Source organism: Hipposideros armiger, unplaced genomic scaffold, assembly GCF_001890085.2.
Source record: "Hipposideros armiger isolate ML-2016 unplaced genomic scaffold, ASM189008v1 scaffold_164, whole genome shotgun sequence".
Taxonomy (NCBI): Eukaryota; Metazoa; Chordata; class Mammalia; order Chiroptera; family Hipposideridae; genus Hipposideros; species Hipposideros armiger.
Genome location: NW_017731514.1, coordinates 2,132,158 through 2,145,381, shown reverse-complemented (window position 1 = coordinate 2,145,381; position 13,224 = coordinate 2,132,158). Strand labels below are relative to the sequence as shown.

Sequence of the window (13,224 nt, the reverse complement as noted above, 5' to 3'; positions counted from 1 at the left end):
CACACACACACACACACACACACACATCCCCACAAACTCACTGACTGAGCTCCAGGCCAATCTCGGACCCTGGACTCGGCACCCGGACGCAGAGACCTGAAGACAGGCGCCCGCTGAGGGACACAGGCCCCACTGCCCTTTCCCCCGAGACCCTGGGGCAATGCAGGACCAGACCTTAACACCCCCCACACTCCCCAGGGAACCTCCAGTGGATTCTCATCACGCTCCTGCCAGGCCTCCCGGGCCCTGCCTGGCCAGGGACCTGACGGATGCTGTCACCACATACCAACCAGCCCCTCTGGTTCCTGAATCAGGGCCTCTCCCCAAACTCCCTGCTCCCTCTGCCTGCGACTCACTCCTCCAATCAGAGGTCAGAAAACCGCTGCCCAGGCCGAACCTGTCCCGCAGCCTGCTTTTGTAAATAAAGTTGTATAGGAACACAGCTGTGCACATTCGTTTACATGGAGAACTTTTCCTGCTACAAGGGCAGAGCCCAGCAGCTCAGACAGACTAGAGGAGCCACAAAGCCTAGGACATTTACTCCTCTCGACTTGTGCAGGGCGGGCATCCCCTCCCCGCCTGTGCTCAGGGCCTAAGGAAGGGGCTCAGGCACCTTTCCACAGCAGCACCCTCTTCTTAGTGCCTCGCCCCCACCCCCACCCTGGCTCTTCTGCAGGGTCAGGACCCAAGTGACACACTGTCACTGCTACTTACCCTCCCCACCAGTAGAGCTCAGCTCCGCGGTGGGTGGTCTGCTCAGCATACCCCGAAGGCACACTCAGCCCTGCAATCAAAACCCTTCTCTTCAGAGAAGGAATGAGACTGGGACGCACTTCCCCAGACACCTGCACAGACACCTTCCTCCCCTCCCCCAAGCCCCTGAGCAAATGTCACCACCTGACACTGTCTTAGAGCAGCAAATTCTCCCCCGCCGCCCACAGAATCCCTACCTGGCTCCTGGTTTTCTTGCAGCACCCGTCACCTTCTAAGCTACTATGAAATTTCCTTACTACGCATCCTGGCCATCCCTCCCCCCCCCCCGCCCCTTTGTTCGCAGCTGTCCCCCAAGGGCTCAGAGTACTGGTCAGCACCAGCAGACACTCAATGAGTACCTGTCCAGTGAAGGAATGACACCCGCACCCCAGGAGGGACACAGCCCTGGGGGTCCAGGGAGGAAGACGTCTGAGCTAGCTTGTGAAAAATAAGTGCTGGTTAGCATTCTGCTCTTTGGGTTTTGATGGTGGAGAAGATGGAGGTGAAGAGGGAGCGACAGAGCAAACGCTGGAGGGAGAGCATACGACAGCATGGAGGACGCAGGACAGCACACAGGTGGGCACCGGGCACAGCCTGTGAGAGGGGTGGGGGGGAGGGTGTGCAGCAGCCCAGGCCTTCCTCCTGGAGCAGTGGGGCCACCCAGGGGTGCATGCCAGGAACAGCGTGGACAGCTTTACATGGGTCACATGCGGTGACACCAAAGGATTCTGAGTGGACATAAATGAGTACTCGGAAATTCTCCCTATTCCCCACACTTTAACTTAACTTGCTGCAACGGAAATTCTACAATAAAAGGGAAGTATGTCATAATGGGAACACAGGCGAAAAAGCATCCTCCTGACACTCCACTCCTAAAGGAACACACACATGTGCAAGTTGAGGCCTTCAGATAATTAAGCAAGACTGGAAATTATGCAAATGAGATATATTCAAGTATGCAATGAATTTTAAATGACAGAACTACAGAAAACTTAATTGCTGTATTAGCATGCTATAAAAACACTAATCATGAATGTAAAACAATGCATGCATATACTTATATCAAAATTGTCCCGGCCACACAAACATCAAAACGTTCCCTCCCACTGTGTTCCCGTGCAAACCTACCTCAATAAATGGAAAGAAAAACCATGATATCGGAGTGTCACGGCTCGTTTTTAACCATTCTCTTCACTAACATAAATGTTAAATGTTTAACTAGTATTTATTCGATGTTTCTGAAATCGTTATTTTAAAAAGAGCCCAAAAAATGATTTTCTATAGCACTAATTTCTGGAAAGTTACTGCTGTGCTTGCATGGAATTTAAATGTTAAACAGCATGACTGATAGTTTAATGGTGTGTTCCAGGCTAGAGTATGCGTTAGTTCTCCACAAGTGACAAGAACCAAGTTTCTCATCTCTCTTTCTTCATTAAAGCGCATGTCCTACTTGTCAGTGAGGAACAGTGCTCCTCGGCAGAGCACGGGACCGAAACCAGGGCCCGCAGAGACTGGGACACAGGAAGCAGAGCGGGACAAAGTCATTCCTGTGAGACGTGCCCCCCAGGTGCTGGCCACCCCCGGCAGATACAGAACTGCGGGGAAGGGTCCTGAAAGGTGCTTCCATCGACACTTCCTACGAGTCGCTCTGAAAAGCTTGTGACCTGTCTTAGAGGACACCTGGAAAACTGGATATGAATACTTAGAAAGCCAAACAAATACATAAGCAGCCGCAGCAGGTCTCACTTTAATTGCAAATAGCTATTTCATCAATAAATATGCACCGTCCAGAGGTGATATCCATTTAGGATTCTGAGGTACTAGGCTGCAAGTTTACTTAGACTTGTTAGCAAGAAAGAGGCTTTTAAATGCGGCAAGTCAGACCCAATTTATAGCAAACACTTAGAGTTCCCTATTGACTTGGCTCCAAAAATAATTTAAAATGGCAAAGAGAAGAAAGCCGTCTGTGAACCACCTGGGGTTTTGGCAGGGCCCTTCACGTCCAGGATGAAGCCCCAGCTAAGCACACGGCAGGTACTCATGCCCCCACCCCCCAGCCTGCCAGAGGGGCTCCAACACAGGCAGCTAGTTGAGTGCGAGGGGTGAGAAGCCAGAACGCCACCCTCCATCACAGAACACAAACTGCTTCTAACATCCATTTCTCCCCCTAACATCATTACTAATATTAAAAAAAAAAAAATGGTCAAACATCTCACCCTGTCATTGATTGCTCAGAGTTCAACTAATAGTTGAAATAATCCTCTATGCTGGAACCTTTCTATATCCCGTGTTTCAAAATGTTACAGATTTTTTTTTAATAATAAAATCAGAGAAAAATACAGCTGTCATAAATTACTGCTTATCTTTATTTTCTGCCAGCCTTGTCAAGCCAGGCCTGAAATTAAGCAAAGGATGGGAAATGTCAGCTTAGCCCAGGCTAAGGCTCGAATCACAAAGCTAGACAGGCACACTTGGGGCCAGGTGACAGGCCTTCTCCTCACAGGAGGAGGGGTGAGACTTACTGAGAGGAGCTTCCACGTAATGGGACGGACTGGCTTGGGGATTCCGGACCAGCTCAACTTCCGTAATTCCTCTGTTGGCACAAAAGAGACAAGGAAAACAGGGTTTACAAACAGCCAAATCCCCGCGTGCTCCAACCAGGGTTATCAGGGGCAGTGAGCCCCACGTGTAAATCCAGGATGAACCCAAATGATAAAAATTTCAGATACTGACTGTGTCAATGTCGAGAGCAGTTACCATGCTGTTCACACAATGCTAAACGTTGCCCATTTACATTTAAATCTTAGGGAAATCTGTTTGCTAAGGGCACCCCAGGTGTCCCCAGCACCACCCTGGGACACAGAGGACCAACTAAGCCAGGTGACCTGCCACCCCTCCCCCATCTCTCCCCCAAATGCATTTTCCCCAGCTTCACACCTAAATGAGGTTTTCTTCCTTCCTCCCTTGCATCCTGTCTCACTCTCACCATTACTGTTGAGGAACACCTGCATGAGGTGGTTTTCTCAGGACTGGTTTTGAAAGAAATTACGTCGTGGGATGTATGTATATAACACTGATTAAGGGGTGGCCGTATTAGACACACCAAGGACAGCAAAGCCTTCAAATAGGCCAACACGAGTCCCTGCTGCCTACACATACCTGCAGGTGAGAAGGCCACAGAGGGACAGGGCTGGCCAGGGACAGAGGGAGTGAGGTCAGAGCCGCCCAGCAGGACAGCGGAGGGCAAAGAGCCCCTGAATTCTGTCTGACCCCCGTGTCTCCTTGAGTGTCCCTTTCACATGCCCCGAATGGCTAGAAGACATTTCAATTTGTGGGTATATCAACACTCAGTCAATCCCTCTGAAACTGAAGCAATTATTTCTGTCCTTTGAGTTACGAATCCACCATTAGGTTCTTCTGCTAACATCTCAGAGCTAATGATTAATACCAGGAATAAAGGAAATGATTAAAGAGACGACTTTGGTAATATAATCAACAAAATACAAAGTCCTGACATCTAATCTTTTTCCAATTACTAAAGTCTAAGTAAAGTAAGTAGAGAATAATTGAGCAACAGTTGCCGCAATAACGTGCATTTTACAGCAATCTCAGGAAATATCAAATCTTCCCCAGTCCCTAAAGACATTATGAAAAGCAGGAACTTCATATCTGAACACCAATAATGTGATGTTTACCAAGCATGTTCCCAGCGCCTCTCTGATTATGGTTTATGAAGAAAGTCGAGAGAAATCTCAGCTGTTAACATCTCTGAACCTTTCTCCTCAAGGGGGAAACTCACTAAAATGCTAGAATATACAGTCTGAGGCAAAGTTCTGACTTTGTGTAAGCTTTAATGCTTCAAAGGAGCTCTCATATGTATCCAATTTGGTGCTCAAAAAAAAACCTCTTCCGTTAATTAGGGTTGCGATCTACCGTGTAAATGAGGAACCGTCCCTCAGAGGTTAGGTGACACAGGAACTAAGTGACCTTCACATCCCTGGGTCTGGCCACTCTATTACCTCCCGTTATTAAAAAGGGTTTTGTAACACAGACAAATCTCACTTATGAATATGGACAAAAAGGCCCACAATAAAACCTTTGCAGACAAAATCAGAAACAGATAGTCAAAGAACAGTGCACATAAGCAGGATTTAGCCCAGGAATGAAAGCACGGGTCCAAGTCAGGAGTCTCGTAACTTGACTAAGGTGTTCAACTGTGCTGATGGGGAAGCCCAGGACCACTCTGACCAATGTCAGGAGCACTGTCACCCAGGGCCCACTTGCCCCTTCCACCTTTCCATCAGAATTCGGGTTGTACACACCTCTCCGCAGCAGCCCTGGGAGGGAGAGGTGTCCATCAGCCCAGGGAAGCTGAACCCACCCACCCCACTCCAAAGGTGGGCCTGGTTGGTTGGTGTGGAGCTAAGCCCCACCCTCATCACTAACTGAGAAGGCGATGGGACCCTATTTGAGGCACTGAGAAGAGAGTCAATTGGCTGGGGGCTTCTGAGAAAGACCTCCTTGGCCTTGGGAATCAAGATGCAATCCCGTCCTTGCTCTGAAAGTCTCTGGGGTCAGATGTGAGGCTGGGGCCTGCTACAGCCATTAGCACCCGACCGGCCTCCAGGGGGAAGCAACACAGAGAGGCAGCAGGCAGAACCACGAGACAGAGGACACCACGGCTCTGAGTCAGCAAGATGGCCAGGTACAAGCACGTTCAAATATCAATAGCTTTGGGCCGTCCGAGTGGCTCAGTTGGTTAGAGCACGAGCTCTGAGCAATAGGGTTGCCAGTCTGATTCCCACGTGGGCCAGTGAGCTGCGCCGGAGCTGAGCTGCAGCTGAGCTGGTGAGAGCATGCACTCTTAACAACAAGGCTGCCAGTTCAACTCCCGCATGGGATGGTGGACTATGCCATACAGACACACGCGCGCGCACGCAACTAGATTGAAAGCGGCAACTGGACTCGGAGCTGAGCCTGCATCCTCCATGAAGGATGACTTGACTTGGAGCTGATGGGTCCTGGAAAAACACACTGTTCCCCTTCCCCAATTCCCCAACATGCTTCCCCTCCCCAATTCCCCCAATAAAATCTTTAAAAAAAAATCAGCAGCTTTTCTCTACTGGCAAAAAAATAAATAGAAAGTGTTACAGGAGCACGCTTAACAGGAAGAAGTGGATAAAATTATAAGGCTTTACTTAAAGATATAAAGAAACAGGAAAACACCAAGCCCACTGAAGCATTCCCTGTGAGCCAGGCACTGGCTGATGGAGTCACAAAATGACCCTCGCACAGCCCGCGTGCCAGCAAAGGGAAAACAACAACAGGTAAATGGTGCAATAAACTAGTACGCTGTGATGGTTTCCGCGGCTGAGGTAAGACCCACAGCTGAGAACTTGACAGTGAAGACAGAGCAAGGGGACTGTCTGAGCCCACGGAACAGCCGTCACAAAGCGCTGACCAGTGTGGAGGACAGACCAAAGGGCCAAGTGGTCACGAGGAGACCACTTAACGGGCCACTTACAAACCCATTGTAGAGGTGATGGGGGCTAGGACGGTGACAGTTAAAGAAAAGCAATGACCAAGGAGACATCTAGGGTACAAAAGCAAGAAGGCTCAAACGATATAGTCCTGGATCCAAGACTCAAATTTGCAATGCTGTCAAGTGTCACTTAAAAACCTTCCGTTCAATGCAAAGCCATCCCAAATTCCAATGGGATGCTGTGTTCTGAGACTTGGTAAGCGGAGGACCCTACGCCCTTCAGGGAGAGCAAGAACAGCCAATAAAATTTTCAGAAAGAATAATGTGAAGGCATCTGCACACTAAAGGATAAGAAAATACACAACAGAGCTACAGTAATTAAGACACAGGCTCTAAGAGCAAGACTAAGGCAAAGAGATCAAGAGACAGAAGGAACGGGGTTGGCCGGGTGGCGCGATGGTTAAGAACTGGCTTGGGACGCCCCGGTTCGGATCCCACATATGAGGGCCAGTGACACTGCCCTCTACAGCTAAGATGCTGAACAACAGCTCGACCTGGAGCTGGGCTGCCGTGAGTCCCCGGCACCAGCATAGGCTGCAGCCCCTGTGGCAGTGGGTTGCCATGGGCTACCGTGTGTAGCCAGCAGCCAGCATGAGCAGCCAGCAGCCGCAGTGAGCAGCCATCCAGAAGCCGGCGACTGATCTGCCTCGCCTGGGAAGAGCGCAATGATGGTGCCAACTTGGGCCAGTGAAGCAACACCCTCCACAACTAGACTGAAGAACAAAACGACAGCAACTTGTCTGTTCCCCTTCCCCCAATTCCCCAGCACTGTTCCCATCCCCCAATTCCCCAATAAAAATCTTTAAAAAAAAGAAACAGAAGGAACGGTTCAGATCATGATGAAAGGGGCCCGTCAAACAATGACGTCCAAACAATATGGTTTCTATTTTTAAAAAAGGAAATTAGATTGTGTACCTTGCCATATGAAAGCGTATTTCCTGATAATTAAAGATCCAAAGATTTAAACTGTGTGTGTGTGCGCGCGCGCATGCACGCACTAGCCCTTGTGTGTAAAAAAAAAAGAAAAAACTACTACAGGAAAATACAGGAGAATACTTTGCTGTTTTCAGAAAAGAAAGCAAGACACAAATCTCAGAAATTATAAATAAGAATATTCACAAATTAACTATATAAAAAATTGAAATAACTGTATGGTGAAAGACATTATATTAAAAAAAATGACAGACTTGGGGAGCAGGGGTGGGGTGAAAAAAATGACAGACTTGAAAAATACATGCAATATATAAGTAGGATACCATTACTATAATATATAAACAGCATATACAAAAGTAAGAGAGATCAATTTAAAGAAAAACGCAAAATTCAGAGAAGGATATAGACATGGCTAATAAACATACAAAAATAGACACATAACCTCAATGGTGATCAAAGAGCTACAAATTAACACAACAAATCTGTCACTAATTGGATAAAATTCTAAATGAGTAATACCCAAATGGATGACTTCTGGGAAGCAGCCACTCTCTTACAGTCTGGTCAGCGTGTATGTTGATACAACCTTTTTGTTGATCAAATTTTGGAGGTGTGTAACGTTTGAGCAGCAGCTTCACGTGAAGAAACCTGTTCTACGGGGGTATTTACACAGACGCACAAGGGTGTTCACCTGAGTACTCTCCTGGTAACAGGAAACTGGAAACAATCCAAGTGGCATTACCAGGGAGAGGATTAAAAACACGGCCAGCAGAGCCATACACTAGAACACACACTGCTGTAGTAAAGAATGGGCGCCTTTCTGGGTGGGTGTGGAATAAATTTATCTAGCTAGGAAGTGAAGAGGGGGCAATCCAGAACGTGTGTGGACGCAGCGTCATCTCCGTGCGCACATAGGACCAGGCTCGGGGAGGAGTTCAGTGTGGGCTTCCCGCCAGTGCGTTTCCCACGCACCCCAGGGCATTCCTCGCAGCTGCAAAGTTCCCGTGACATTTCACCTCCGACTTTTCAAAATCCACCCAACCTCCAGCCCCCGCGCAGCCTCTCCCAGGGCTATGAATCCTTCCTGACAACCCAGGGCTCCCTCACCTCTCTCCTCTGCGAGTGCCAGGAACCCTGGAGCCAGCCCACCTACGAGCCCCCTTCAGGCTGCGCCGTGAGCCGGTATCCTCCGCGAGATCGTTAATGAGGCCCTGGAGGTCAGACTCCACACTTCTGCTTCTTTTCTGTCCTAACGCAGCATCTTACAACTGCTTCGTGGAAAGTGCTGGAGAAAAGAACATCCAGTTCTTTCCTCCACCCCGTTAGAGGTGTGTTTTTTCCGGGGGTGAGGGAGGTGTCATATTTTTAAATTAAAGTATAACTTACATACAACCAAAGAACGACTGTAGCCTCCCCCCAAGATACAGACCACTTCGATCACCCTTTCTAGTAATCCTCTGACCCAACCCTGAGTTAACCCGTTTCGGATACTGTCACAGATGAGCTCTGCCTGTTCTTAAAATTCACAGAAAGGGCACACACACGATGTACCCAGTGGTGTCCTATTTCTTTTGCTCAAAATATGTCTATTAGAGTCACACCTGCTGCGTGGACTAGTATTTCATTCTTTACAAGCAGAAAAAATATTCTGTTCTCTGTATATGTCACAATTTGTTGACACAGTCACCTGTCCACAGGCGTCTGGGTTATTGAAGAGCTCCCAGGGCTATGAAAAAGCTGCTATGCGCCTTCTTACGGCTGCATGTCTTGTGGGCATCATTTTCACTTCCGTTGGACAAATGTGAAGTAGTGAAAGTGTTGGGTCCTACAGCAGACTCGTTTCCACCCTTATAAAGCAGCCGAACCACTTAAACTTCCCACCAGCGAAGTCTGACAGTTTCCATTGGCTCCACGTCCAGGTCCAAATTCAGTGCCACCAGCCGTTCACGTCAGCCATTCCAGGAGGCGTTAGATGGTCTCTCATTATGATCTTCATCAGCACTTCTGCACGGGCTAACGATGTTGAGCTGCTGGACAGATTTTCATGCACTTCTGGCCATTTCTGGGTCCTTGATGATGTTTATGTTGAAGTCTTTCGCTCACTTTTTTGTTAGGTTGCTCATAATTTTATTATTGATTCGCAGTCTGTTCCCAATGATGGATTTTGCTTCTGATTCTAGGTCTCATTTTTCTGTCTTGTTGCATGTCTTACTTTTTTACTGAACACCAGGTGTGCTAGTCAGCCATTTATTGCCTCTGTGATGATGGGACGGGGTCTTGCAAATGTTCCTCCTTGGCCAGATGGCATGACGGACCCTCTTGGGCAGGGAGTGAAGGGGGGATGGCACAGAACAGCGGGCTTTTCTCACGTGCCTCGTGCACCAGGCTCCTGCCGGCACTGCTTCTCCAGCGCACAGGCCCAGGCCAGCACAGCGCTCAGTTGCCTTCGGCACTGGCCGCCTCTGGGGCCCGCTTCCTCCGGCACTAGGCCCCTGCGGGACGCACGTCCTCCACTGCTCGGACCCTGAGCACACACTGCCCCCCACATTTGGCTCCTGAGAGGACTGCCTTCCTTCCAGTGCCTGGTTTCTGCAGCGACGGCCAGCAGCCCCCAGCAGCCAGGCCTGGGTGAGCTCTGGGAACCACTCGGCTTGCAGCTTTCTGGGGGGTCTTTCCCTGCCACGTGGAATTACCACCCCCCCACCCCCCAGTGAACACCTCAGCACTGCGCCAAGGACTGGACGGGACCTCGCTGCAGACATCTGGGGCTCTGTTTCTGGAATACTCTCCTCCCCCAGCCTTCCACTCCACACATTTGGTCTCGGCCCCCCAAACCCCCTTCCCAGACTCCTCAGCGCAGCAAGACTGCCAGGGTAAGTTCAGGCACCCCTCCCCATGCTGGCGCCTGGAAACCGCCTCCAGCCGTAAGAGGGAGAAAGGCAGCCTGCACCCCATTTGTGTCCTTCTCCCGGGGCCCCAGTCCTGCACTGCCTGTTGCCCAGCCCTGAAAGCGACTGTCTCACAGACTCGGCCCAGTCTGCAGTTGTTCCCGACAGGAAAGCCATCCCATCCCTTTGGCAGTTCATCCTTCCTGGATGGAAGCAAAAGCCACCTTACTAACATATTTTTAAAGAACTTTTTGTCTATATTCATCAGAGGCTGGTCCCTAATTTCTTTCTTCTCGCAATGCTTTTGTGAGGTTTTTAAGTGTCAGGGTTATGTTGCTTTTAAAAATGAGCTGGCAAGTGTTTTCTTCTCCCCGCTTTTCTGAGACAGCTTTTGGAGCAAAAGTGGTGTTATTCCTTCTCTAAATGTTTGATAGAATTCACTAACAACGCCATCATCGGGCCCTGACGCTTTCCTTGTATGAAGGTTTTTTATTACAAATTTATTTTTGTAATTGATACAGGGATATTGAAGTTTTCTGTTTCCTCTTGTATCAGTTTTATTAGGTCCTGTCTTTCAAGGACTATGTCCATTTCATTTAAGTTCTTGAGTTTATTGGTGTGAAGTAAATAATATTCTTTTATTTATTTAACGTCTGTAGAATCTGTAGTGATGTCTCTTCATTCATTTCTGATCATGGGAACCAATGTCTTCTCTTCTCCACTGATCAGCCTACTTTGAAGTTTTTATTTATCTTTTCAAGGAACTAATTTTAGATTTTCTTGATTCTTGCCTCGGTTATCCATTTTCCAGTTTACTGGTTTCCATCCTTATTTTATTTCCCTTCTTTTACTTAGTTTTAACTTCCTCCTCTTTTCCTAGCATCTTAAAGTGGAAGCTTTGATCACGATTTGAAGTTCATGCTTTCCTAGGATGGGTACTTAAAGGTGCAAATTTCCCTACAAACACTGCTTCAGTTGCATCACACAAATTTTGATGTGTTGTCATTATCATCAGTTCAAAACATGTTCTAATTATCCCTATGAGTTCCTTGATTCATGAGTTATTTAGAAGTATGTTGACAAACTTCCAAATATTTGAGGATTTCCTGGGTATCTTATTGTTAAGCTGGTTTCTACTTTATAGCATTTGGTCAGAAGAACTTGCTGTTAGTTCTGCCCTTGGTTATTTATTACTATTTACGCTGGCAGAGCGATGGGCTGCTGGGTGAACGTGATGTTCTATAGATCCGTTATATCCAGGTGGCTGACAGCGCTGTGCATACCTTTCATATCTTTGCTGTTGTTTAAATTGACATACCCTATCACTCCCTCGGGGAGGGGTGCTCAAATGTCTGCCCCTGATTGTGAATTTGTCTGTTTCTCTATTTCTGACAGTGTTTTTGCCTCATGCATTGGGAACCTGTATTATTCAGTGCACACACATTTAGGAAAGATATTATCTACTAAATGAGCGGAACCTGTTTTCATTATGAAGCATCTCTCTTTGTCTCCAGTACATCTCTTTGTCTTGATGTTGATTTTTCTGACATTATTATAAGCAGTGAGTTTTCTTCTGATCAGTGTTTGCATGGCGTATCTTTCTCCACCCTTTTGTCTCAACTGCCTGAGTCTTTGTGTTTGAAGCTTGTGTTTGGCTTTGCTTTCAGCTTTCTGTCCCTGTATTCCTTGGAATGAGATTGCAAAATCACTGGTCCTCTAAGAGAGAAAGTTAAAATGTAAGAAAAACTTTAATAAACAGAAAATAAATAACATTTCTTCCTTCTACAACAGTGGGTGTGCTTTATGAAAAGTAACTGAAATACTGTCATGAAAACAATACCACAATTTCATGTTCGTCTGTACTGTGATTTCTGTGCTTCTCAATAAAATTCCCACTTGGGGAACTGCCCTGCAGATGCCCCAGGACCAAAGGACGCAGAGAGGACACGCGGCGTAGAGGGACAAGCGCTGCATGTGGGTCGAAGCCCAGCACAGCCAACGACAGCCTGTGAGGCCTCGGACGGTCCCTTCATCTCTCTCGAGCTCATTTCCTCCCCTGAAACGTGAAACAAATAAAAATACCTGCCTCGCTCGAGTCACAGACTTTCCCCAGGAACCAAGAGATAATACGTGGGGAGGCGTTTGTAAACTGTGACACATTATACAAATGCGAGAACACGATTCTGTTATGCTTACTAATGTAGTTAGTCAGCACGCTCTGTGAACCCAAACCGTAAGGCAACTGGGACTCATTCATCCTAACTGGTTGTAAAATATCACATTTTAGACTGAACCAGAAACCTGTCACAGAATGGTGTATGCAAAGAAGTCATGATTAAAAGCACCTTTTATTTCTGAAAAGCCAGGAATAATAGAAAAAAAATCAACTCATAATTGAGGCTATTTTTTTTCTAACACTCCCTCTCTTTTGAACTGGTTTTAATTCTGATTTGTTAAAACTTTTATAGCGGTATGACCTGGGAGAAACACTGACCAAAAACAAGAAATGCACGTACATTACAACCACCGAGGCTTCATGTGAATCTAAATGAAAAGCTGAGCGACATGAGAAGGTCTGCACGATAAGCACATTCCTTACTCCGACAGCCACAGTGCAGGGGGGCCTCGTAAATCACCCAGGGGACCAGCATTTACTGAGCACCCCCTTCGTGGAAGCTGCCTCCGGGGCCCAAGCCACTTACACATCGCCCGGCTGAGTCCGTCACATGTATTTATTTGTCCAGTTGGCGAACACGGGTCAGGGCTGACCACCGGCCAGGCGCTGAGCTCGCCTCGAAGGGAACACCTAGGCCCATTTCTGCCCTCCAGGGGCTCGTCGGCATGGAGGGCGGGAGACACCCAGCAGTGAAAGCATGCGTGGAGGGGTGCTATTTGAGAAAGGTGCCGGGCGATGCCGGGCGAGGCAGGACACCAGAGCAGAGTGGGTCACATCTCTGAAGAAGGGGGACAGCAGGAAGTTCCCAGGGAGCTACTGCTTGAGAGGCACCCTGAGGCCAAGTTAAAACCGAGTAGATTTATCTCCCGCCTTAGACCTCATCAACACCACAGTAAAGGGATAATGCGGCTAACAAGGGCAGAGCTGGCAAG

At 47.9% G+C, this 13,224-nt stretch overlaps 1 protein-coding gene across 3 annotated transcripts in view; it reads right to left on the bottom strand.

Moving 5' to 3' along the window:
• Positions 1–13,224, bottom strand: part of TBC1D22A (TBC1 domain family member 22A) — a 285,991-nt gene that overhangs the window by 191,136 nt on the left and 81,631 nt on the right. For all 3 annotated transcript variants that reach the window (XM_019651702.1, XM_019651703.1, XM_019651701.1), the window contains exon 5: positions 3,276–3,346. In XM_019651702.1, coding sequence (XP_019507247.1) covers positions 3,276–3,346 — 71 coding nt within the window. The remainder of the gene's footprint in view (positions 1–3,275; positions 3,347–13,224) is intronic.